Source organism: Eupeodes corollae, chromosome 1 (assembly GCF_945859685.1).
Source record: "Eupeodes corollae chromosome 1, idEupCoro1.1, whole genome shotgun sequence".
NCBI classification, from domain to species: domain Eukaryota; kingdom Metazoa; phylum Arthropoda; class Insecta; order Diptera; family Syrphidae; genus Eupeodes; species Eupeodes corollae.
In genome coordinates, this window is record NC_079147.1 from 140,412,475 (window position 1) to 140,439,832 (window position 27,358).

Sequence of the window (27,358 nt, forward strand, 5' to 3'; positions counted from 1 at the left end):
AATAAATAGATTATTTTACTTTTAAATTATTCTCGTCATTTCAGAAGCCAACCTTGTCACTTCAGAATTATGCACTAATCGTTCAGAAGCAAAGGTCTGTGACCTCCTTTGGATGTTCGCTGACCGCAGGGGTTGTTGCCTTACGCCATCACAAAACATTCACATCGGCCCATGGGTGACTTTCCCCGAACCACCTACCTTAATTCCATTCAACTGTACTTCCTCAGAGGAACTCAGCTTGGACAAAACAAAAACCGTGCATTTACTCTTAGAGACTGATATACTTCCTGCATTGCCGGAAGCTAGTTTGGAAAACATTATGGTAAGAGGATAATACTCGTACCTAATTCTCTAACGTTCTTATGTTGATTCATTTTTTTGTGTTGTACTTTTTATTCGCTAATCGATTTTGTATATTTATGTATACGTACTATGTATGTATTTATTTATGGATTCTATAATAAGGTCATTCATATGAATACTCTTGTCACTAAGGAATATAATTTTATAGGCTTTAAAACATTTAGACATGGGGCCACCTCTAATGGATAATATAAAGTTTCTATTACAATTAGAACATTTGTATAATAGTACCAGGTACACCACGATGAAAATGAATCAAAAAGATCTATAGATACATATTGTTTAGAGAGTATGTATTATGACCTAGATAAGACTTTTATAACAAAAACAAAATGAATTGAGTAACACCAAAAGTTGAATTACCCAAGAAAGGAAAATCGAGGACAAACTAATGAAGAATCCGATGCTTGCTGTTGTAAGCCACACCATATTCACTTAAAAAATTATAAATCGAAATTATGCAATGGAATAAGAAATGTTAAACCATTCACAACGTAGGTACGTACAAGGCACATTTGTGTATTTAGAAAGAAAAAAAGCAAGAACAAATATTATAAGGGGTAGATGTACATTCTACTCTAAGTTTAAAGGTTTCTTAAGTCTTTCGGTGCGGTGGTGTGTTGTTAAGAAAAGTTGATTGAACTGGAATTTAAAATTGCATTATACACCTTACTTGTATTCATGCATTTTTATGAATCTAAATTCATGTTGGGCTTTTTACTGGGCTCTTCCGGTGATATCGATGTTATCTGAGTAAATCCATTATCCGATGAGACTGATGATGTATTCGCTTGATGTTGTGGCAAAGTCACGGTTATATTTTTTAAAATCTAGGTTGAAAAGGTCATAGAATTGTCACAGTATTTTAAAGATGTTGATTTGTTTGAAGGTAAACAAGGTATTTAAATTTCAACCCAATGTTTTGAAAAATTATATCCTTGCAATGCATAGTGGTTTAATGATTATATGGGAAGAGCGGTCAAAATTTATATAAATAGATTTAATGACAAACAACACTGAATCGACTTAAGTGGTTTTAACTATTAATCCTTTTTTATACATTCTATCCACAACCAATTTTTCCGTTTTACCTTCGTTGATAAATCTTTTAAAACAAGAAAGTTACGAGTATGACCTTTTAGTTAGTGGAAGTATAGTTTCCGTCGTCTTTTTAGGTCGCTGTAATTTGCGCAATGAAACAAGTTACTTTAACTTTCCCAACGTAATTGTCTCCTTCAGAGGAACTTTATTAACACAAAACAAATATACAAATGATCTTAGTTATACCAATGGGATACAAATACAATATTGTTAACTCACACAAGAAAAATAGTAAAACAATTTATGATTAATTATATTAATTAATGTAAATTAAAAATAAAACTATTAATATAATGAGCACTTCGAAGAATGAAGTTGAGTCTTAATTGAATAAAGCACAAATTACATTTAAGAAGAGAGAAGAGAGCAATATACAACGGTATTGAAGTATCCTTTTCAATATATATTACCTTTAGAAATACAAACAAGGACTTCTTTCTAGTAACGATGATAATGATTTTAATAATATTTAGGTTAGGTTAGGTTATAGTGGCTGTCCAAGATGGAAACGGACACACTTAGGCCAGTTTAATGGCACATTGTGATACCACAATAATCTTGAGGCTTCATCCTAAGCTCAATAGAACCAGCTTATCATTTAAATCATTAAAGAAGAATTTTCATAGGTAATTCTTCCGTTTTCGAGCCAGAGCAGGGCATGTGCAGAGAAGATGAAGAATCGTTTCTTCCCCTTCCTCGTCCATACAGCTTTTGCAAAAGTCCTTTGAGAATATGCGTAGTCTCGTGGCGTGCTTTCCTATTAGACAGTGTCCGGTTATGACACCTTTTGTCGAGCTTATATGCGATTTGCTTAGAGAGATCAAGAACCTTGAACGGTTTAAATCCAGTGTTGGCTAGATGTTTTTTGTGACTTGACACGTGGTGATGTTGTTCCACCTAGTGCCTGCCCTCCTCGCCTCACAGCGTCTTGCATTAGCAGCAGTTTACAAGTAGCGATTAGTATGCCAACACTTGCCAACCGTGGTAGAATGGGCTGTACTGTACCGTTCCTGGCAAATTCATCTGCCTTACCGTTATCTGGAATGTCTCTATTGCCCAGCACCCAGCAAGGTGTTATAGAGTTTGTAGAGACAGAGTCCAGAGATTTGAAAGCGTCCTGGCTATCAGAGAAAATACGGATATCAGATGTTGATATCACGTTTTCTTTGAGCCAGGACAAGACTTCCTTTATCGCCAAAAGTTCCGCCTGGAACACGCTACAAGAATTGGGAAGGCGGAATGGAGTCGTTCAGAGTACACACCTCCACCAACCCCATCTTTTGTTTTTGACCCATCTGTGTAAAAATTGATTGACTCATCCTCCAAGAATGTCCTATCCTCCCAAAAAGATCTGGGAGGTATAGAAATCTGGAAGTTTCTTTCGAATTGCAGTTGAGGGATGGTGTAGTCTGTGTGCTTTAGATTTGGTTCTAAATACCTTACAATTACGGAGTGGCCAATGTTGTTGTTAGTCCACTGCGATGAAGCTTTGAGGCGAATAGCAGAGCTTGCAGCTATTTGTTTGCTAAATATGTCAAAGAGGTGTAAGGTAGAGCAAGGTGTCCAGTGCCGCAGACGGGGTCGTGCGAAGCGATCCGCTTATACATAGGCAAGCTGAACGTTGGACTTTATTTAGCTTATCCCTGTTTATACCTTTCTCTAAAGCAGTCCATCATACTGCCACACGGTACGTTAAAATCGGTCTGATTACCGATGTTTATAGCCAATGCGTAATTCTGGGTTGTAAACCCCATTTATTACCAATACCTTTTTTGCAAGAAAAGATAGCTACAGTAACTTTTTTGACTCTTTCCTGTACGTTTCGTTTCCAATTTAGTTTTTTGTCTAAGACAAGACCCAGGTATTTAGTCTCGTCGGAGAATTTTAATTAGATTCCTTTAATATTGGGATGGTTGACAAATGAAATTTTGTATCTCCTCGAAAATAAGACCAGATCAGTTTTGTGTGGGTTAACACCCAGTCCACACCAATCAACCCAAAGTATTAGTCTGTCTTAGGCATTTTGTAAGAGTTCTTTTTGGATGTTAAGATGCTTTCGTGAAACTGCTATAGCAACGTCGTCCGCATAGGCTATCACTCTGAAACCCTCCGCATCCAGACTAGTTAGGATTTCATTTACCACTAGGTTCCAGAGGAGAGGGGATAGAACACCGCCTTTCGGTGTCCCTCTACTAACGAATCGTCTACTAGAAGAGTTGCCCAGTTTTGATTTAATTATTCTGCTAGTAAGCATTATTCACCTTTTAGCCTACTACGAGGGAAACCACTGCATTCACAGGTGGTTTTAAAGTCTAATATGTAGGAGTTTCAGTGTTGAATTGCAGCTTTGTAAAATTCTGCATTAGCAATAGATTAGTTGGCTCTTTAAGTAATGCCAGGGATGGAGGGGACTTACTGTTTTTGTGCCGAATCCGAACAGCTAGTTTGGGAAAGCACAAGAATTACTCTTGGAGGATTGGTTAACACCGTTTCATTTCATATTCAAAAGTTTAGACATGCGAGTAAATGGCTTATGCATGCCATATTTAGTGCTTTAAAATAATCAGTGCAAATGCAGTCGAGTCTTTGACCAAGTTCTAGGATATTTAAGGAGTTTTTCAAAGATGCAAGTAAATTAGTAATTGTCGAACGTTTTCGTTCGCAGTTAAAATGTATACTATCACAAACAACTTGTTCAAAAAGCTTGGGAATATAGGATAGTTTATAGATGGTCGGTAATTCTAATGTCTGACTTGTTACCCTTTTTAAAGACTGGTGAATAGTAACCTGTAAGTAAGGCCAAATATTGTAAGATATTGGCTTACAACATTGGACATTGTTATAGGTAGTCTAAAGACAGTCTCGCAAGTTTAGTAATAAATAATCATTTATTTTAACGGAAGTGGTAACGAAAGATTGCTGAGAGTTGTTAGTAGAATTTCCTCGATAGCCATCATATTTCCGTTTTATATTGACAAATTCCTAAAAGTTTTTAGGGTTTAGCTTAAGATAACATTTCATATCTATAAGATATTCAGCACATAAATAATTGGAGATAGATTTAAACTCTTCAAAGAGTGTAACGTATACTTCATAATATTCAGCTGACAGGCTTTTTATAAGATTTTTTTTTCAAGTCATATGGCTTTATTCATATTCGATATAGCAAAGTTTGATTGAACTATTGCCGTACTTATAGCGACAGATGAAAAAAAATAAATCGAATTGTCAATTATAGCGAACTTGCTGTATGTCCTAAAAGATAATATGGTCTTTTTTTCGGACTTAGTATTAATCCTCAAAAAACAGACCTCGTCCTTTTTACACGGAAATAAAAGGTGTAAAAACTAATTTTTACCAATGAAGCCAAATATCTTAGTCTGATATTGGACAAACAATTAAGTTGGAAACCTAACAATCAGGAAATAGTTAAAAAAAAAAACTACAGTCGATCTTTCCCCTTGCAAGAAAGCCATTGGAAGCAAATGGGGGTTTTCAACCTCGCATAACCTATTGGGTATACACATCGGTCATGCGACCAATACTTATGTACGGGGTTGCTGTATGGTGGACTGCACTGGGGAAAGTCACATACTACGACAAACTCAGCAGAGTCCAACGCACTGCATGTCTCTGCATAAGCGGGCATTGAGAAACACACCCTCAGCAGCGTTAGACACTCTCTTCCATCTGACACCCCTCGGCATCTTCAGCAAATAAGTGGCGGGTACAGCTATAAGACTCAACGCCTCATCTCAATGGACCAACAACAATGTGGGACACTCCATCATTTTCAACCTCTTTGGTTACCCCAATTTGGAAAAAACTTCTAGGTATCCATTTCATCCAGAGATGAATGGGAAGACAAACAACTCCTGGATGAAAAAAGCATTATTTTTTATACAGATGGATCCAAGACAAATGGGGGAGTTGGTAGTGCTGTGTACTCAAAAAACGTAATCTAAGCATCTTATTCCGCCTCCCTAATCATTGTATTGTCTTCCAAGCGGAAATTTTAGCGATTAAAGAGGTTCTCTCCTGACTAAGAGAAAACGTGATATCAACTTCTGATATCCGCATCTTCTCTGACAATCAGGCTGCTATCAAATCTCTTGACGGTGTCTCAACCAAATCTCAAACGGCCCTCGATTTTCGATTGTCTCTTAGGAGATGGCGGAGCAATTGAACATTCACCTCTGTTGGGTGCCGGGCCACAGACACATCACAGGAAATTTTAGAGCCGATGAACTCGCTAAAAATGAAACCGTCATGCCTATTTCACCTTAAAGGGAGCAGATAGGTATACCGACAGCTACATGTAAACTTATGCTAAAAAAATAGCTTTTGCGATAGCAAATTCTAGGTACAATTTACTAACATGGGCAGCCACAAAACGCATATGGCCTTCACTGGACCTAAAGCGCTTTAAAGACTTGTTATCTCAAAGCAGACTTCATATTAGCTCCCTAATAGGTGTCCTTAAGGGACACTGTCTTATAGGCAGATACGCTGTACGACTTGGTGTAGCCTCAAATGACTTCTGCAAGAGCTGTATTGACAAGTAAGAAGAGGAAACAATCTCTCACCTTCTCTGAACTTGCCCTGCTCTTTCACTAAGACGCAAACTTCATTTGGGAGATTACTCTTTTGATAATCCCAGTGAACTAGCTAAAAGGGATATCAAATATCTTCTTTGCTTTATAAAAAGCTCAAAATAATTCGACTAGTAGGAAGTAATTGTCTAGATTCATGTGATATCACAACGGCCCTTTTCTTTTGGCCTAAGTGTGTGGATTCTGAATCTGCAGCCACTTTAACCTAACCTTATATGGTCTAATAGAAGAAGCTTCTGTTGAGACGAACTCAATGATGTTTCTTAGTAAGACTTGTCTTCGGATGTGACCCAGTTAATGTATGTGAGGTTTTCCCCTAAAAGAGAAATATTGCTATCCAAACCGCCTATCTCCATGAGGAATGTATACACTTAAAACAAATAAATCTTTTGACTGTAGCGATATTTGATCGCAAATTTATTACAAACAAATTTCAAACCAAAAGCTATCACAATGAATCTACGTTGATCTAAGTGTGACAATAACATCATCAATCGCTTCAAATTACATGGAAAATAACTTTTTCTTGCAGCTCTTACGAATCCTCCGCGTTAATGGCCGTGATAAAGTAACTTTTATTTTATAGATTTTTAACAAACTTTTCTGTATTTTTGTTTGCAAACATTACGTTAGTCACAACCTACAACAAAAAATTAGAGGAGAACACCGTTTGCCAGCCAACGTAACCTTACAAAAAAAACTAAAAAACTAAATATACTAAACCCCTGATAAAATATCCAAAGTTCATTTTTACTTTTTTGTATTACAGATTGAAAAATACGGTAAGCCAATTGCATGGAAAGTCGATTCACATTTTGCAGTACTACTCGAGAGCGACATTGATCATTTTACAAATCTACTCATAGCAACATTCTTGCAAAATAATTTATGCATTAACGATTCGCTACCTTTAATTCGTATTGAATGTAAGGCGCAATCAAATAATAATTACAACAAAAAAATAACAATCGCATATATTGTTTTTTTTTTGTTTGTTTTGTTTTTCTATTTCTTTTGTTATGTTTTTTGATTACAAATCTAGCTGTTGGATATGAAGGTCAACCACAGCCCTATGAAATGATGAAAAAACATCTACGCAAGCAACTAACCTCACGTTGTGACTTTCAACTTGGCGAAGAAGAATGGCTAAAACATTTAGATGGTCTACGCAGCTTAAGCGTACTAGCTAATCAAGCAACTGAATTTGAATATAACAAAAATCGAACAGAAGGCAAAACTGGAATAGTCAAACCAGATTTAATTCCATCAGGTAAAAACATGTCTGAACTTTCGTCTCAAGCTGCCTCATCTGAAGATGCGGTAGATTCGAGAAAATCTTCACCCATTAAGGTTGTGAATGAAAAACCAAAAATCGAGGCTAAAATAAGCCCAATGAAACGTGTCATAGAGGAGCCAGTAATTAAATCTGTAAAAGAAGAAACTGTTTTAAGGTCTCCTTCAAAGTCACCGGCAAAACAGGTCGAAGTTAAAAAAGATGATATTATTAAATCCAAGCCCACCGAAGTAGTCATCGAATCCAAGCCATCTCATTTAGAATCAATAGTGACAGCTAAAATCGAACCTATTCCAAGATCAATTCCAGAGCCTTCTCCAGTTCCGGTTACTCCAATCGAAACGGTGGCAAAGAAGGAAGACAAAATGCCTGACAGTTCGAAACATAAAACCCCCGAAGCAATTTCGGCTGTGAAAAACAATACCAAACGACCAAGTCTTCGAAGAAGCAAGGAAAGTTTGAAGGAGAGCAAACCTCTTAATATACTAGTCTACTCTGATGTTGCAACGTCTAGAGACAATGTGGTTTCAACACTAAAAAATATCCTCGAGAAAGATATGTATGTTATTATCTACTCTTTTAATTAATTTGTTGTTTTTATTTTTTCATTCTTATTTTAGGTACACCATCTACCCCCTCACATCGCAACAGGCCAAAGAAAAGTCATGGATTGACAATACATCTCTTTTGGTGATATGTGGTTCTGTTACCTCCGACTTGGGAGAAATTCTAGTAGATTACTTTCTGCAAGGCGGTAAGCTTCTCTCCCTATGTTCAGATGTTCTGCATATCGTGCTTCCAACATATCGTACTGCTGAGGTAAGTGAATCATTGTGTGTGTGTCATCTTTGGCATCATAAAACCTTTTGGAATACTTTATTTAAGGTCCGCGAACACGAGCTTGTCCAGTTCTCTTATGATAAATGGCAAAAGGTTAAAATGATGCACTATATTTTTTGTTATCACCCATCGCCGGTGAAGAAAAATTTTTCCACCGACAGCGATGAATCGAGTTCGACTCTCGCCAAAAAACCGTAAGTTTGCATGTTTTGTCCTCCTTTCTTTTTCTTTCACTGTGTGGTTTTATTTTCACATTTTATTTGAATTAATCTAAAATGGTGTTTTTATATGCCAAATCTCTATATAAACTCTGTGTGCGTGTGTGTAAATTAAATCTTAAATATTTTTCTTTATTTATTAATGAATTTTTCACAACGAGAATGAAACTATTGGCTTTGAAGTAATAATCAAATTTCGCAGCTTCATATTTAAATATCTAAATTTTTTCTAAAAATCATTTCTCATTCATTTTTTGTTCTCACAGTAATTTTATTCAATTCATATAATTTGGATTGTAAAACTAATTTATGACTTATGATGGAATTTTATCGCTCGTTCACTTTACTAACACAGATGGTTCAAGTTCAAGTTGAGTTTTTTTGGCATATACATTCAGATAACGCTTTTTTGGAAGTAAGTAACAGAACTAGAGGAAGTTTCTTGTAGCGAGATGGTTAGTGCAAGGAACAGTAATCTAAGAAGTCTAGTGTTCAATCTTAGTCTATATCAAGTTTTTGTGTACAAGAGCACAATACAAGAGTATTTCTTGTCATGATAATGTGATTTTTAAACTTTCCTCTTAGATTATTCTGACAACTGTAGAAAAGTAGGAGTTAAGATTAATAAGGCACTAGGCTTGCATTTTTCAAGGGTCATTAAATTCCTTTATTGAACAAATTAATGAGTAGATTAATAAATATTTTATGTGCTGGAGTCTTCAACCCTAAGATGCTGCTGTGTTTAGGAGACGAGTTTCAATTTAATATTGTTTATACTTTGACTAATACCGGACACAAAAGTCTTTGGTTGTAATCTTACAGATATTAAATCTTTATTTTGGTCAAATTTTCTCCTATGTATCAATGGGAATCTGACTCTGTTAAGAGTGCCTTAGGCTAAGATGGTTGACAAAATTGTGGATGTATTTTAGTAAGCAAAATTGCTGTACGTTGGGTTGTTGAGATAAGCTCCTTAATGGGGAATACCAAAGTAAAGGTATTATTCTACTCTGCATTTTTGCTGAAAATAAGTATATTTCATTACAAAAACATGATTGCCACTCGTCTTACTTTTAGTTTCCCTCCACCACACGCCTTCAAAGTGAGCGAAAACAACTTTTAAAAAAATTCCCACGTATAACAAAAAGTACAGCAAAATATAACTGCAAATAAATTAGTCACAGAGAGTTCACTCTTAGCTTTTTGATTTAACCTCTATAGTACGGTTTCGAAAAGAATCATAGCATGACCAAATGTTTTCATTATATTTAAGTCCAGTGAATATGATAATATAGTCAAAAGTTCCTCGTCTTCTGATTGAATCCAACTCCTAACAACCCTTCAAGTTTGGATGGTGGCATTGTCTTGTTGAAAAATCCAACGCAGATGTCCAAAAATGGGTTTTAATAAAATCCAACTCCTAACAACCTTTCAAGTGTGGATGGGGGCATTGTCTTGTTGAAAAATCCAAGGCAGATGTCCAAAAATGGGTTTTAATTTTGGAATTGACCGTTCTAGCAAACATAGAGTTTTTCCCGTTCATTGTTGCAGATAAAAGCTTGAAATCGGTTGTGCCACTAGAAGGTTATAGCTTTCCACACCATTACACCTTATGTACTGCTTTCATGCTTTGTCAAAATGAGCTAATCCTTTCTTAGGTTTTAGATAATAAAATTGTAACAATCGAAATTGTCAATGTTAAACTGTAAAAAGACAACGCGATTGCATCCACTGCTCGAAGAAACTTTTCTTCTGCAAAAATCATCCGATGCTCTTTATGCACTTGCCTCAAAACAGGTTCCTGGTTTTAAGTTTTCTTCTCTGTATAGTATCATTTGTTTGTACTATCCTTTGATACGTTGTTATTCTGGCTAATTTACCTCCTTTTGCCCTTATTTTAGAAGCTTGGAGTTCGAAATTAAATTCTGATCTTTACAGCATTGTTCAATGGAGAATTAAAAACCGTGTAAAATTAAATGCTTTGAAAGCTCAATACTGTCTACTTACACAAAAGCGTAGCCATCCCCCAATGGTATTATCCATAGGTGGCACTTGCATCGAGGAAACTGAACAGCTTTCAGTTCTAGGTATGTGCATCACAAACCACTTGTTGTGGATAGATCACATATTGGACGCCGCCAAAAATGCTCCTAAGTGTTTAGGTTTTCTCTGACGATGGTAGAAGTTTTTTAGCCTTCTGCACTGACTTTGATTTCGAAACTTTTATTTGTCAAAAGCTCGAGTATGATTTTCATGTTTAAGCTGATAACCTCAATTAAAAAAAGAGCTCTAAAAACATAGGCAATCGTTTTATTACTGAGAAATTGTATTCTCTTTAACATTGCCGCAAGGTTTCATGTCTATCATTGCTTTATGAATATTTTCACAAACTATATTTCCTCAAACTATTCAACAGTAATACCCGTACTTCTAGGAATGCTCATCAGTTTCCCACTCATTACAATGTGCAGACATTCAAAACTAATGTGGATCGGTATCTTATTTCTAAACTCCTCTTCCTTATTGCTCGCATTGTGTTTAATCATTATAGTGGTTTTCATAAACCCTTTAGTGCGCTCAATAGACACAAAAATTGGTACAAAAGTCAATTTATTTTTAGTTCTATTTAGTTTATTGAAAGTGACCAATTATGTTATTTTAATGGCACTATAATTTAATTTTGGCCTAATTGCAATATTTGTTACCATATAGGTACTGCCTTAAGCAAATGGTTGTGTTGCACTAGAGCTAAGCTTTTTAACAAAGTATGTATATCTCTATTGTAGGCAACGTGTAGACCAAATACCCACGTACCTTTCCATACTTTTACCTAACAAGGAAAAAGCAAGTTTTTATTTTTTGAACAAAATTATGCGCTTACTTTCTAAGTGGCACTTAAAAACTAGGCCGCCATTGAGATTTTTTGTCCTTAAAACTCGAAATCTACATCTGTTTGGTCTGTTTGGTTACAAACTTCTCAACGTAAGACGTTGCACAATTGGCGTTTTTCTTTTTTAGTTCAGAGCAGAGCTCGAACTTTCAAAAAAATAATTCCGTTTCTTTTTGAGCTCTGATTGTTCAGAGCTTCGAATTCGTGTTTCTTTTTTAGTTCTGAATGTTCAGAGTACGCTCTGTGAGCTCAGAATAAAATAATAGAGTAAACGAAGTAAAATGCTGAACACAAACAATTTGATATTTGTAAGCCGGGAAATTAAAAAAATGATCGTCAAAACAATAAAAATGGTGGAAGAGGCTTGTTGCTTTAGTGTAGAAGGAAAGATAATTTAGAAATAATGATTGCATATAGCATTTTTATGAATCAAATTTATTTCAGAAGTCAAATGGACCAACTCTAGGACTGAGCTCTGAGCAGAGTCTGAGCGAGCAGAGTAGAGTAGAGTAGAATTCTGAGCAGAGTATGTTCAGAGCTCTCTGATTTAATTATGAAACAACTTGAGCACAAAACGGTCATGATCTCAAATGTCGTCTGTTTGAAGGCTTTAAAAATTTTCTCTACGTAATAATTAAAAAAATCCTTTTTGTTAACTCATGGCGTTTTTCTTTTTTAGTCTGAACTAAAAAGAAAAAAAAAATCTTTTAATAAAGTTGCAACAAGAGAGCAGAACGACAAAGTGAACAATTTTCCCTCCATTGCAAAATCAGCAAATTACTGCTACAAGAATTTCTTTGTGCAAGGAGTTTAACAACTGTCAAAAAACCATTTCTGTCATTGGCTGTGTTCAATCTTGTGTTGGATAGGTTATCTGGTGGATTCTGGATTGGTGGATTTATAGATAATCTATTGAACGAGTTTGATAGCTGTATTGAGATAGTGGTTCTTCTTTGGGGTTTTGAATCATCTCAAAGAATATATTACCTTTCCTTTCAGCGACCTTATTTGCTTGTAACTCCACAAGCTGTCCGCCTCTGTCTGCATTTATACATAAAAACAAAAAAGTTAGATTTATTTTTTTACACAAGATTAATATATATTTACCTAACTTCAGAATGCTGGACACTAGACTTGAGGTTAGACGTAGCGAATTGGTCAAACGAAAACAAAATAAATCATAATTAAATAAAATATAGCAAATAGCTTCTTCATCGTCTGTTATTTACAGAACATCCTCAAATACAACTTCAACTAACATTTTGTATCTTTTTGTTTACCAACAAATACAAAAAGCTGAAATCAATTTTCAAGTTTCTTGAAACTCTATCATGTGTTGAATCAGCTGTTCTGTCAGATACCTACATACCCCAGAAATTCTTGGATACCTTTGGATTCCTTTTTTGACATCTCAGCTTTTTTTGATCAGCTGCTATTTTACACGTAAAACACTTACAAAAAGGTATCCGGATAAGCTATCTGTCTGAGATTGAACGCACCCATTGTCACTTTTGTATTGTTTATTTTGTGGATTTTTGCTTGTTTTCGAATTTTATCTCAGAACATTTCAAAAAGTTAGGCACAACTTCCTCGAGACAGGTTTTGATATCATTGCTTTTTGCACTGCTTCCACGAATTGCCCCGTCTATTGGAAATGAATTCACGTGTAAATCATTTCCAAAATTTGTTCAGTTGTTATTGAATCATTTTCTAATTCACTGCATTTCAACAAATCCAAAATTTTCGACACCACGTTTAAAATATTTTCAACAGATATTTCGGTTTTATAAATAAATTAAAATTTCACAAACAAATTTGCAAATTGTACTCTGAGAGAATTTTACAAAAATGTACACCGACCTATTCTTCTAATAAAAAGGCTTTTAGCTTACAATAACTGCAAACTGAAAATTGTATACTTGAATGTACTAAAACATTTGTCTCAATTTTATTCAAGCAGAAAATGTTTCTCATCCATATCTTGTCTTCTTTTTATGTTTCATAATTCATCCATAAATTATGTATGTTAGCAGCTTCTTTATAATTTTATGAATGCTATTGGATTATGAACAATCAAATTCAGCAAAATCATTAAAACATCATAACCTAACCAAATCAAAAAGAAAAACAAAGGATTCTTGATACCCACACAAAATCACCTTCATGGGATGAAACAATAAACTTGGTCAAACTTAAAAACTATAACGCACGTATGTATTTTTTAAGCGTCTTCTATCAATGTTCATTAATCTCATAACGCATACGCAAGCATAATATACCATTTGCCAAAACAAACTACACTGCCAGTTCTAAACTCATAAAAAGAAGCTCTTAAACGTTATCATAACCAATCAAACGAAAACACATAAAAATACCATCATTTGCCTGCTTGCTCGAAAACTTTTTTTTTGTCTTTATATCGTCGTTTTTTTGCTCGTGTGTGAAAACTTCTTCGTATTTGTGGTCACATTACATCCGGCTTAGAGCTATAGTGTGTCCAAGGTCCATTGAATTGAAAGATCTACAAGGAGACATGCACAATTTGGATGTGAAGGTTCTGGGTTCTGAAGAGACGTGGAATACTCCCAGCTTGCTTTTGGCCACTAATTTGAAGAGCGGAGGAAAGGCTGTGTTTTCTCAGGTAATTTCAAGCAAGATATTAATTAAGTATTAAACTTTTATTTCGAAATATTGCTTTCACTTAAATATATTATTGAGTTTTTTTTTAAACAAATATAAGAAGAAATCTGTGCAATTTTAAAAAGGTCTTGAGTTTCATTAAATAAATCAGAATTATGTTTAAAATATTTGGGGCAAAATTTTAAACGATAAAGTAAACTTTTAAGGCAATTTACTAAAATTAAAAGATAATTTACCTAATTTTAATTTGCTAAAGTTAAAATCACGGTATGGCTACATTAACTCTTAGCTATTTTCTAAATCCATATGACATCTGTAAAATTATTCTTATAAAAGCAGTTGATGGAATGATCCAGTCAAAAGTCCGTTTAAGCGTTTTTACTTTGTTTATTTTCACGAACAGAAACTTTTAAGACATCTTTGGATGCTGTTTTTTTTTTAAACAATTAGAAAGTTTTAACATTTTGGAGTTTCTTAGTAAATTGCTAAATATTTAGCAAATTGTTAACTAGTAAATTATTAAACCCTTAACAATTGATTGTTTAAAATCTTTCGCTATTGTATTTAAATTTAAACCAATTGTCGTCTAAAAACGAAGAACTCGAAACCCTATGTTTAACCATAAAATTTGGGCCAAATTATCGCATCAGTCATCAAGTCAGATGTGACTGAATTATTTGAATTTAGAATTACCGCTAAAGTTATCGAGAAGTCTAGTACAGTAATTTTACATTTTATCATCAGCTATCGAATTGATTTTCAATCAAACAATTCAAACGCTCACTGATCATGCATAACAGAAAGGAATTGTTTAAAATTCCACGGAATGAGAAATAGTGAGGGTGCAATGGTGTTAACACCTTTACAAAAACTATCAAGCATAGAATTTGTTAAAATGTTTGTCTTAGTAACGCTTACCCATTTCGTAGACTTACACATTAAATATTTAGTATCGTGCAGCGCGTTAAGGCTGACGCGGAAATTTGAGTGACAATCACCGACTACTCTAACCCTGCCTTGTAAGTTAGGTTATAGTGGCTATCCAAGATGGAAACGGACACACTTAGGCCAGTTTAATGGCCCATTGTGATACCAAATGAATCTTGAGGCTTTCTCCTAAGCTCAATAGAACCAGCTTATCATTTAAATCATTAAAGAAGAATTCTCATAGGTAATTCTTCCGTTTTCGAGCCAGAGCAGGACATGTGCAGAGAAGATGAAGAATCGTTTCTTCCCCTTCCTCGTCCATACAGCTTCTGCAAAAATCATTTGAGAATAGTCCCAGTCTCGTGGCGTGCTTTCCTATTAGACAGTGTCCGGTTATGACACCTTTTTATCGAGCTTATATGCGATCTGCTTAGAGAGAGCAAGAACCTTGAACGCTTTAAATCCAGTGTTGGCCAGATGTTTTTTGTGACTTGACACGTGGTGATGTTGTTCTACCTGGTGCCTGCCCTCCTCGCCTCACAGCGTCTTGCATTAGCAGCAGTTTACAAGTAGCGATTAGTATGCCAGCACTTGCCAACCGTGGTAGAATGGGCTGTACTGTACCGTTCCTGGCAAATTCATCGGCCTTACCGTTATCTGGAATGTCTCTATTGCCCAGCACCCAGCAAGGTGTTATAGAGTTTGTAGAGACAGAGTCCAGAGATTTGAAAGCGTCCTGGCTATCAGAGAAAATACGGATATCAGATGTTGATATCAGGTTTTCTTTGAACCAGGACAAGACTTCCTTTATCGCCAAAAGTTCCGCCTGGAACACGCTACAAGAATTGGGAAGGCGTAATGAGAGTCGTTCAGAGTACACACCTCCACCAACCCCATCTTTTGTTTTTGACCCATCTGTGTAAAAATTGATTGACTCATCCTCCAAGAATGTCCTATCCTCCCAAAAAGATCTGGGAGGTATAGAAATCTGGAAGTTTCTTTCGAATTGCAGTTGAGGGATGGTGTAGTGTGTGTGCTTTAGATTTGGTTCTAAATACCTTACAATTACGGAGTGGCCAATGTTGTTGTTAGTCCACTGCGATGAAGCTTTGAGGCGAATAGCAGAGCTTGCAGCTATTTGTTTGCTAAATATGTCAAAGAGGTGTAAGGTAGAGCAAGGTGTCCAGTGCCGCAGACGGGGTCGTGCGAAGCGATCCGCTTATACATAGGCAAGCTGAACGTTGGACTTTATTTAGCTTATCCCTGTTTATACCTTTCTCTAAAGCAGTCCATCATACTGCCACACCGTACGTTAAAATCGGTCTGATTACCGATGTTTATAGCCAATGCGTAATTCTGGGTTGTAAACCCCATTTATTACCAATACCTTTTTTGCAAGAAAAGATGGCTACAGTAACTTTTTTGACTCTTTCCTGTACGTTTCGTTTCCAATTTAGTTTTTTGTCTAAGACAAGACCCAGGTATTTAGTCTCGTCGGAGAATTTTAATTAGATTCCTTTAATATTGGGATGGTTGACAAATGAAATTTTGTATCTCTTCGAAAATAAGACCAGATCAGTTTTGTGGGAGTTAACACCCAGTCCACACCGATCAGCCCAAAGTATTAGTTAGGCATTTTGTGTGTCCACGTTGTTAAAGGCACCTTCGATGTCAACAAAAGCAACCATAGTGAACTCATTATGATGGAGGGAATATTCGACGGTGCGTACTAAAGTGTGTAACGCTGTTTCCACCGATTTACCTTTACAGTAGGAATGTTGAGACGAAGACAGAAGTCTTGTATCGATACTTGCCCTAAAATGGATATCAATCAATCTTTCCAATGTATTAAGAAGGAATGATGATAGACTTATTGGTCGTAGATCTTTAGAATTGACTTGGGAGCATTTACCTGCTTTGGGTATAAAAACAACTTTAACTTCTCCATGCCGAGGGAACATGGACCTGGTAAAGACAGCTGGAAAAAAATTGCCTCAAGGATTGGTGCAATTATGTCAGAAGTCTTTTGTAACTCGGCTGGTATTATTCCATCTGGTCCTGCAGATTTAAATGGTTTAAAGCTGTTAAGAGCCCATTGTAGCTTTCCCTTGTAATTAGACCTTGTGGATATGTTGTATTTGAACTTGACAGTATATAATTGTTGCAAGTTTCGGTAAGAGAACTACCAGAAAAGTGAGTGTCCAATAGCAAGTTCAGCGATTCATTACTTGAATTTGTCCAGGAGCCGTCTGAATTTTTCAATCAGCTTGGCATAGCTGGACTAGTTGAAAGAATTTTCCGTAACCTAGAGGCTTCAGAAGTTTCTTCTATCGTGCCACAGAAGGATCACCAAGAAGATCGCTTGGATATCCTTAGTGCCTTCTTGTAGATTCTTAGGGATTCTTTGTAAGAGTCCCAGTGAGAGGCTAGCCTTGCGGCTTTGGTCCGGTTGAAAAGTTTCCTGCATTTTTTCCTGAGCGAGTCAAGCTCTGAGGCCCACCATTGTGGTTTCCTCTTCCCTCTTATGTATATAAGTGGACAAACAATTTCTAGCGATCTGCTCATAGCTGAGGTAAGGTCATTGACTTTGTTGTCAAGTTCATTAGCGTAAGAGGAAGGATTAGATAGTCCAGGTTCTAGTTAACTCTGTAATGAGTTTCTGTATGAAGCCCAGTCAGATTTCCGATAGTTTCGAAAAGTCAATGGACTCGGGTTATCATCCACATTTATATTGAACTGGATATATCTATAATCAGAGAACGAGTGTTAAGTATCTGAGACAACAGTTTTGTCTAAGACTTCTTGTCGAGTTTTAGTTATGAAGGTTGGTTTATTTCCAACATTACTTACTAAGAGGTTAGTACCAAAAATATAATCAAAAAGAGACTCACCTTGCCGTTGATATTCGTACTGCCCCATACAGTATGATGAGCGTTAGCATCGCTCCCAATAATTAGACTAATCCTTTGCCTTTACGCTTCAGCGACGACTTTCTCCAGGGAGAGGGCCAAGGTGGTCATAGCCAAGATACGCCAACACTAGCCAAAAACTTCCTTTGGTTGTTTCCAGCCTAGCTACGGTGGTATCTTTGTCACTGAAATGATGGAGTAAAAATACATTAATGCTACGTTTCACTAGTATGCAAGATCTAGGTTCACCTTTATCTGTCACACACAGTGTGTAGTACCCAGGATTCCTAAGTCCTCGAACAACGGATCCCACAATCCATGGCTCTTGGATCAGGACAATGTCTTCCCGTTTCTTGCCAGACGGAGAAGAAGTGAGGCCTTTATGGAGTGTTGGAGATTAATCTGTACTTACTGCAGCATTTTGACTACAATTAGGCAGATCAACCTCCACCACGGTTTTGTTCTCTGAGTCTGAGGATGAACCCAAGAGTTCGTCCTTGCTCAGAAGAATCATGTTGAGGTCGTCCTCAGTCTCCATTAAGGATGGACTGTCTACGACTTTTGTAGAGGGTGGAGTCGCTATTGGAAAGGGCATGGGTGCATCGTCACCCCCTGTTAGGAGAGAAGAAGACGTCCCAGGCCCACCAACCGCTAGTTTACCTTCGGTTGTTTTTGAAGGCCCGCTTTCCGCGTTAACCTCCTGCCTTGAACCTCGGTCAAAAAGGATTGGGAGAATGAAATGGTTATGAAATACTTTAATACCACTATCTTGGAGTTGAGTCGGGATTATTCCCATAGTCCTTAAATGTCTCTAAGTCTTATTGTGCCAGTGTACCTAATTCAAGCGAAACACGGCTATTTGCATTAGCATCAATAGCCAGGCGGCTGTTATGGCTATAAATACGAGTACAACATCCTCTATACTGGTCCACCAATGTCCAGATGAACTATCCATCCTCAACATCAACCGCCGTGTCACTCTTATTTGGGTTCCGGGTCATACTGGCATTGATGGAAATGAATGGGCTGATGAGTTGGCCCAGCAAAGATCGGCCCTTCACAGCTCACTTGCGGTAAGTGTAAATATTTCTCTCGGAGCTTTGAAGGGCAAATTTTGCTCAATTTTTCTAACAGAATATAATGGCCATACCATATCCAAGAAGGTATGGCCTACCTACAACATAAACCGTTCAACGAACTTTTATGCAAACCGAGGCATGATATAGCCAGGGTCACAGGGTCAATATGTACCGGAAATTTATGAACTTTTCGGGATGAAAATCAAATACCTAGGCCCGGTGTGCACATGCGTTTTTAGACGCCGCGGTACCGCAGCTGTGCCGCAGCGTTGCCGCAATTGTTCAGTGCACACTTGCGGGTTTTTCTCGCAGGACTCAATCTGCAGCCTTAATTAGAAGGCAGCAGGCCAATCAGATAGTACAAACTTACTTTTAAGTCCTCTATGTCGCCTGAACCTGCCCATTCTAATTTTCTTTGGACACTTTCGCAGAATTTGCCCATGATAGTTGATTGCTTCTGTCCCTCAAAGATTTTTTCTGCATAGCTTCATTCACATCTGTTTCTGATAACTGTTAATTTAGATTTAATACAAACAATTGTATTAATTTTTAATATAATTTTTGTCATTTTTAAATTCTGAACGGTTGGATACAAAATATCAGTTTTTGCAATCCTTTTTCACTAATGGGACTCACTCGGTCACTGACGGTAATTCGGCTAATTGAGTGGAATCTGATAATATGATTGGTGGTTGTCACATATCTGTGACCACCTTTATTTTTCCATCCAGGTAAAGTGATCATAATAAACTTATACAAAATTGGACATCTTTCCATTTTTCCTTCTATTTAATTTCAATTGAAACGAATGCTTACTTTTTCCATTTCGTGGCTCAAATATTGTACATATGTAATATGTTCCGCAGGTTAAGATTCCTTAAACGATCTTATCTGCGATGATTATTTTCACTTTCATTAATTTCGTTTCTAAACAATAATTGTTCCAATACAAACACTTTCATCAAGTTAACAAACCGAATTAAAAACCTGCCAATTTTACTTATGATAAAAAACAGCTATCACAAGTAAGAGTTATAAAAATATGATTATTATGCGCAGACTAAATTTGTTTTGTGTGACTGTCATCTGTCAAAAATCACCTTAAAAAAAACTCAATAATATGGTCATTATATCATTAACTGACAAATTTTAATAACCATAGTTACTCACTTCTATTTATTTATGTTTATTTTTAATTCAAAAATATTAAAATCTACAACAGGTGCATTTGGAAATAAATCCATGTGAATACGAGTCTGATGAAAGTAAATACAAAATATTGAAAGAGAATGAAAAGAATCGCCTGGAAATATTTGCTGATCTTCTCGTTAAACATCTCGGTTTTATAACCAAAAAAGACGCTGTATTACAGTCTGAACCTAAAATAACCTATCAAAATGCGTATTTCTTGGGAAGACATGAGGTGAGTTAATGAGTTAAATATTTTAAATTAAAAAATCTTTTTTTCTATGTAATGGCTTTAGATTGCCCAATTTGTATTTCGTCATTATCAACAAAATTAATCCTCTTAGGCGCTAGTTATAGTTATAATTGGATTTCATCATTGAAAACAATCATTGGAATTTTTTGACAGGTCGCTTATAGCAATAATTACAAATTTCTGTCATTACAACATTTTTTCTGATTGAAAGCCACCCAAAAATTTGTACTGACAGAAATCTATCATTGGAATTGTGTAAAATGTGCAACTAAACTTTTTTCTCAAAAAATATTCTTTGTGTGATTTTTGATCGATCAGTATATAATTTTCACATATAATCAAAGGGAAACTTATAATCAAAGGGAAACACTTTCAAATATAGATTCAAACATTTTTCTGGATCGATTTCAATGATAACTATAACTGGCGCCTTAGGGGCCGTTTATAGCTGTCAGTAAAATCCATCAGTAAAATTTGAAACAGGAGGAATCTGAAATGTTTTTCTGATGAGCGTTCATAGCAAACAGTAAATTTACGTCATTAAATAAAATTTCTCTTTGAAGTTTCTATTTGAAGAGTTTTTTTTTACTGTTGCTTTGATCACTAAAATTTTTTAATGTAAACTGTAAAAAATTGGAACATGAACAGTAAAACGAAATGGAATTTTGTTTGGCTTTTGGCCAATTTCAAAAAGTGAATTATAAGATAAGGAATGTTCGAAAAAACTTAGATCTCTTTTACTTTTGCTAAATGACCTTTGCAGTATTTTTTGGCTACGCATACAAAAGAGTCCTTCCGTCGGATAAGGATGGCAAAAAAGTGGCTATACTTTTAACGGTCGGCAAGGAACTTCAGTAGTCTTATTGAAAAAAATTGAAAATCGTAGATGCAAGATCTTGAAGTCGTACAAGAAACATATTCTGATAATTTGCCAGTTGTAATGATTTTTGAAATAGAAACTGTTTGTAATGCTAATAAAATAGTAAAGTAAAACTTCTACCGCAACTTAAATCGAAACCAAAACTTGAAACTATTTATAAGCGGAACCTGGGGTTTAATCGGCTAAGGTGATTTTTGATTGTCACCTTTGTGATCATAAAAAGTGATCAAACTAATTTTTGCGTTTGTGTAAGGTGATCACCAAATTTTGTTTAGAATTTGGTATCACTTTAAAAGAAATTCACTGACGTTTGTTACAATTTCAGTGGTTGTATTCAAAAACCGATCTGAAGCTATCCGGATTATTATGTAATTATAAGTTTTGATGTATCAAGTAGCCACGATGATGTTCTACCTGCACAATAGTCAGCATTTAACTTTTCTCGTTGAGTACTCTGTTCTGTTCTCGTTGCAGATCTAGGCAACAAAAATTAATGAATCAAAAAATTGACTTACGATCATAGCGTTTACACTATGTCTTCCTTTTCTATTGAAATACATATGCTCATTTTCCGAAGGGCGGAGAATCATAATATGACTCTCATCAATGCAGCCGATTACTAGGAAACAAATAATAAAATAAAAAACAAGTAATAAAGTTAGTTTATGTTTACTAAGAAACAAAATCCTACCTCCAAGAAATTGATATTTTTCGTAGAAGAACATTTTTGTTGCTTCTAAAGCCCATTGATTAAATTAGATTGTAAGTGGGCAAAATTTCCTTTCCATTTGTTTTAAGGTCAAAGAAATATCCTAACAAACAGTACTTTGGCCCATTGGAGCTGACCAGTCATCGCCAACTTGCCTTTGGTAGCCACCACTTCCAAGAAAATTTAAAGTCACGGCTAATGGAAGAATAGGGGGAATGTGTGTTGACCGCATATATAGCACATATGCGTACTTACTTTGGACTAGGAAGATCAAGAATGTTTATTTTATTGCGGAGGTTAATCCTCAAGAGCCGAACATTTCTATTATGATTAATATTTTCATTTTCAGAATGTAAAATCAAAGGCACAAACACATTCATATTGTCTTGAAATTTCAGCAACTAAAAATAAAATTCAATTTTCAATGAAAGTGACAACTAAAGAGCTGTCACCAGAAAAAGTCACCAAATCGTGATTGTCACCGGTGACTATCACCTTACACAGTACGAATTTGTTGATTGTGACTGTCACCTATCACAAATCACCTTACCCGATTCCACCCCTGGATACTAATTTGTGTTCGCAACAATGTTTAGACTTTGAGTCTTTGGTTTGGTTTGGATTCAGAGCTAAGCCCAAATGTGCTACGAGCTCACTTTAAAAATTTGCTCGATCCTAAGGCTTCGTTTAATAAGAATATACATATACAATATGCAGTTCCAGTTTATTATAAGTACATCTTGCAATCAGTTGTAACGGATTCAAAAGTTATAGCAGCACTCAAATTGTTAAAAGGCGGCAAAGCGTCGTTATCAGATCTTTAACCGGTGGCAATTCATAAAAATGAATCAATGGAGCGACAAGGATGTTTGTTCACACTATTCATCGATGACATGACGTAAAGTATTTCTTATCAGGAGGTATAATATATGCGGGTGATGATGTAAAAGCGCTATTGTTCGCTGATGATATTCACTGCAGCTTATGATTAATAGGCTCTTGCATGTTCCAGCAGGTGAAGTCTGGAGGTCAACCTATCTAAATCCGAGGTTATGAATTTTTAAAGAATGGTATGGTAGAAGGCTTAGCTACGAAAATCAATAATTTTTTAACGGGGAGATAGTTGGAGCTGTTAATGATTATAAATACCATTGTGTCATTTCAATGCTAAGTTTGAATATGGGAAATCACCTTAAAGAGAAACTAGCGAACTCATCACGGGGAATATGTTTTATAAAAAAAAATGTAGCCCATAGCAGTGAATTCAAGAGTCTTCGAAGCAGCAGCAGAATCTATCTTGTAATGCGCGGCGCATTACACACCTAACACGTCTAACTATCCAATAATGTTGGAAACTAGTTTGTCTGTGCTCTTCATAACATCGTTAAAGCTTATGGCGACTACATTCCACCAAATGAAAGAATACTTGTCTTTACAAGCTTTAAGATCCAGAAGGGTTTGGTATGAAGATTAGTTGGAGCTGGCAAACTCGTATGGATTGTAGCTTAATGTTGATGCGGAGCAACAATCGACTTTATAAACTTATCGATAATTTAGATTTACATCCAAGCAGAATGGTCTAAGAGAGGCCTCAAGTTCTGTGCACTGTTGAGTATGCGTGTGATGTTGTCAGGAATGGAGGGGACCTACAGTTTTAAGCAGAATCCGAACTACTAATTTGAGAAAGCACTTTTCATGACAAGAATTACTCATGGAAAATTCCTCGCAAGAGGCAGTACCCGTAAAAAAAACTTTAGATGGCCCAGGCAGGGATCGAACCCAAGACCAATAGCATGACACGCGGGTGAGACTATGAATGTTGCTTGATCACTATTACAGCTGTAGTAAAAGAAGCCTTCTAGGTCAGGTTTAAGTTTTTGTGATTGAATTGTACTTTACATAGAGACTAGTTAGCCTTTCGTCTTTTCTTCAACCATAAAGCCATTAAGTTTTCTTTGAGGCAAATTCCTTTAAAGACAACAAATTTTGAGGATTCTTATTAAAAAATTGCACCTCAAACTAAAAAACAATTCTTAAAATCATTAAATTGTTCTTGTTTACTCAAACAATATTTTGATGTATGTTTTCTATTTCAGCTTAAATTTGAGGTCTTGGAAAAACTAAAGAGTTTCTATAATGCTGATAATATGATTCAGACATCAAAATTATCAATGAAATTTTTTGGTAAAAATGAAACAGTTCCAAGCGGCAAAACAAATATTCTTCCAATTTTGATTCATTCTTGCCCTGAAGATTTCTCAACTGTTGATTATTTTGATGTAAGTATATGTATATATTTTGTATAAAATAAAACATGAACTTAACTTCATACTTAATTATTAGCTTTGTATAAACAATATTTGGTGAATGTTAATAATAGCTTAAATTTTTATTTTACAGAACTTATCCACAAAAGATATTGGACGCCTTGTTATTTATGTGCCAATAATAAGCAGCTCAATGCATATTATTTCTGATCTTAATCTCACACATGGAATAGCCGTTTTGCCAAGACAACAAACTGATGGCCTTGGTCGTAGTAATAATCAAGTAAGCATACTATTTGCACTATTTTAAATGTCTTGTTTTTTTCAATATTGTGTATTTTAATTTTATAGTGGCTTAGTCCATTGGGATGCGCTATGTTCTCGCTGCAACTTCATATACCTATAAATTCACCATTGGGATCAAGATTATCACTTACACAGCACCTTATCGCAATAGCTATTGTACAAACGATAAAACAACTCGATCAATATCAGGTAAGTGCTGTAACGTTGTTTATATATGTAGGTTTAAATTTTATTTAGTCTTTGAAGCACAGAGACATTAAAGCTTCTTCAATTCTATTTATTTATACCAAATTAAGAAAAAGTTCTAGTAAGTAGGAAAATGCAGATTAAAGAATTGAAAAGTGGTCAAATATTTATATGCATATAATATTTTATCTTAAATGTAAGATTTTACATATAATAAGAGTGTCCAGCTTAATATTTTCTTTTCTTTACCATAACGCGCCGGAGTAATACTTCAATTTTCATGACAAATATTTTCCTATACGGTCGGAATTGTCCGGGGATTGTTATTGTAAATCTATGATTTGAGAGTGCGGTCTGACGATCGAAGTTGGTGGTCCTGGAATAGGTCTATTGACAGTTGTGCCTTCCTGTCTGAATCTTTTTATCCACTACCAGATAAATTGCGTGTTTCACTTATAAGGCTTTCAAACACACACATTTAAAATTAAATCATAAGATCTGGATTTTTCGTAAACATGTAGGAGAGGGTACATTAATACCATTAATACAATTACAAAAAAAAAAACAATTATAATCGTGTTCCACGCGCAACAAAAAAATTATTTTTTGAAGTAAATCTGGATTTACCCATGAAAACCACAAAAGTCTTCATATATTAACATGAGTACAGGAATCGTGACCCGCAAGTAAGAATGATTTAAATATTACTCTATCTTAAACGTGCAGTGCTCTTTGACGAGTGACTCATGGTGACCATAACATTGCCGCAAATCCTGCGATTTGAAGATTACCCCCCTCAAAGCAATAGTAGTTCGATAATCATAATTTAAAGTGGATAAATTCCGCTGGACACCCTTTAAATAAAAAGCTTAAATTACATTATAGTCTATTAACGTTATAGGTATTGCATGCCTACAAAATATTACCAGTACCTAAAAAAAGTAATATGTAGCAAATACCAATCTCGAAGACATACTAAAACCATTCATGGATTCCAAAGACTGGACGATTTTGATGTATGAGCACTGATTTAAATTCAACGTAATTTAAAAAATAAAAACTCCGAAAACTACCTTCGTCAAGAAATGAAACAAATTTAATTAAATCCAAAAAATGTATGTTTTGCTTATTCAGGTTTTTTTTTGTATTGTGAATTTTAACATGTGTTGTCGAAGCGTTTTCTATTTGTAATAAGGGCGTAGGTTTAACATGTCAAATGTAAAATGGTGATACCTTGAATAGCTGCCCAAATGATTGGCTATTGAAATTGAAACCTCTTATTGAAAAACCCTTTATTTAATTTTTAACTGATTTAGACATTTTTTTAGAAGTTTTTGAAATATAAACTGATATTTTCAAAATTAAATTTTTCAGTTTTTAAAAGTAGAAAAATACTATGAAACAAAATCTTATTGAAATCTTACAAAAGTGACGACTACAAGTGAACAAAAAATTCGGCCTCTGGCGCCGAGTTGAGTTTCTTCGATTTTTCAAAAAAAAAAAGAATCTTAGACAAAATGACAGGAACTTTTAAATTTACAAATAAGTTGTTTTACCTTAAAATTGTGTCTTATATATATTAGAACATATAAAGTTTTATTTTTCACAGCAGCGTGAATAATATCACCTTTTAAAGCTGGCTTACTATCACCTTTTTTATTATAACCAAATTTGTTTTAAAATAAAGGCTGCGAGTAAGGCCGCGGGTAGCACCTGAGTTTTCAGGTGGTATGACGTGCTGGCATGTTTCATTCTTTATTTCATTAAACGACAAAAATGATTTTATTGATTTAAAAGAAAGTTTTATTACCTAACACATGGTAATAAAACTTTCTTTTAAATCTAAAAACTAAAAACATTATCATGAATTTTGATAAATGTAATTAAAAGCATTTTCTCGTCGACTATCATGTTTCCTAATTCTATCCAAAACTTTTCAGTCGATTCTTATTTTTCGCATTGCATTTTTCTACAGTGCCATTAAAAGCATTTAAGTTAAAAAAGTGCACTATGTTGACATTTCGGGAGCGATGATCTAATAACTTCTTGTGGCCACACAAATCAGAGTCGAGGTAGCAATGGTAATACTAACAAATGAATATTTTTGTTTGCGAACTTCAGGAGAGCTTTCAAAAATTCAAGCTTTTTTTAAACATGTAAGAATACTTAAAATCTTAGTTTGTCTTTCGGTCTTATTGTTTGAACAGTTTACAAGGAGAATTATATATACTTCGATACCTTAATAGGATTACTCGATCCCACAAAACGAGGTGAATCGAATCGAAAATTGTTTTGTTATTAAATCGGGGCATCGAGTTATTTGTATATAAGATTTTGCTTCGATTTGTCGATCCACTAACGACGTATAAATGGATTGAAATCTCAATTCAATTTTGATTCGATTCCTCGATCTCCTATTGTAACGTATGAGATTTTAAAATTTTGCTCTCAAAAGATTTAAACCAAAAAGCTCATAAGTAATATAATGTTAACTCCATTGAAATGTAGATAACAAGCGGACGATCGTATCGACACTAGTGAGATTTGAAAAGGCGTTTTTATAAGTAGGTTTTCAAGTGCGTTTACTTATAATCCAAGTGTAAATAAAATTATAAAAATAACTTCAATTTCTTGAAATGCAAAGAAAGGAAAATTCGCGACTAGGTCGCACAAGTTCGTTTAAAAATATTTCCTG

At 35.2% G+C, this 27,358-nt stretch overlaps 1 protein-coding gene across 2 annotated transcripts in view; it reads left to right on the plus strand.

Moving 5' to 3' along the window:
* Window positions 1-27,358, plus strand: part of LOC129943491 (biotin--protein ligase) — a 46,322-nt gene that overhangs the window by 545 nt on the left and 18,419 nt on the right. The window contains exons 2-11 of one of the 2 annotated variants that reach the window (XM_056052988.1): window positions 45-322; window positions 6,847-7,003; window positions 7,120-7,930; window positions 7,992-8,190; window positions 8,257-8,405; window positions 13,804-13,960; window positions 20,097-20,297; window positions 24,001-24,183; window positions 24,305-24,454; window positions 24,523-24,666. In XM_056052988.1, coding sequence (XP_055908963.1) covers window positions 45-322; window positions 6,847-7,003; window positions 7,120-7,930; window positions 7,992-8,190; window positions 8,257-8,405; window positions 13,804-13,960; window positions 20,097-20,297; window positions 24,001-24,183; window positions 24,305-24,454; window positions 24,523-24,666 — 2,429 coding nt within the window. The remainder of the gene's footprint in view (window positions 1-44; window positions 323-6,846; window positions 7,004-7,119; window positions 7,931-7,991; window positions 8,191-8,256; window positions 8,406-13,803; window positions 13,961-20,096; window positions 20,298-24,000; window positions 24,184-24,304; window positions 24,455-24,522; window positions 24,667-27,358) is intronic. The other variant, XM_056052989.1, reaches the window with a different exon arrangement.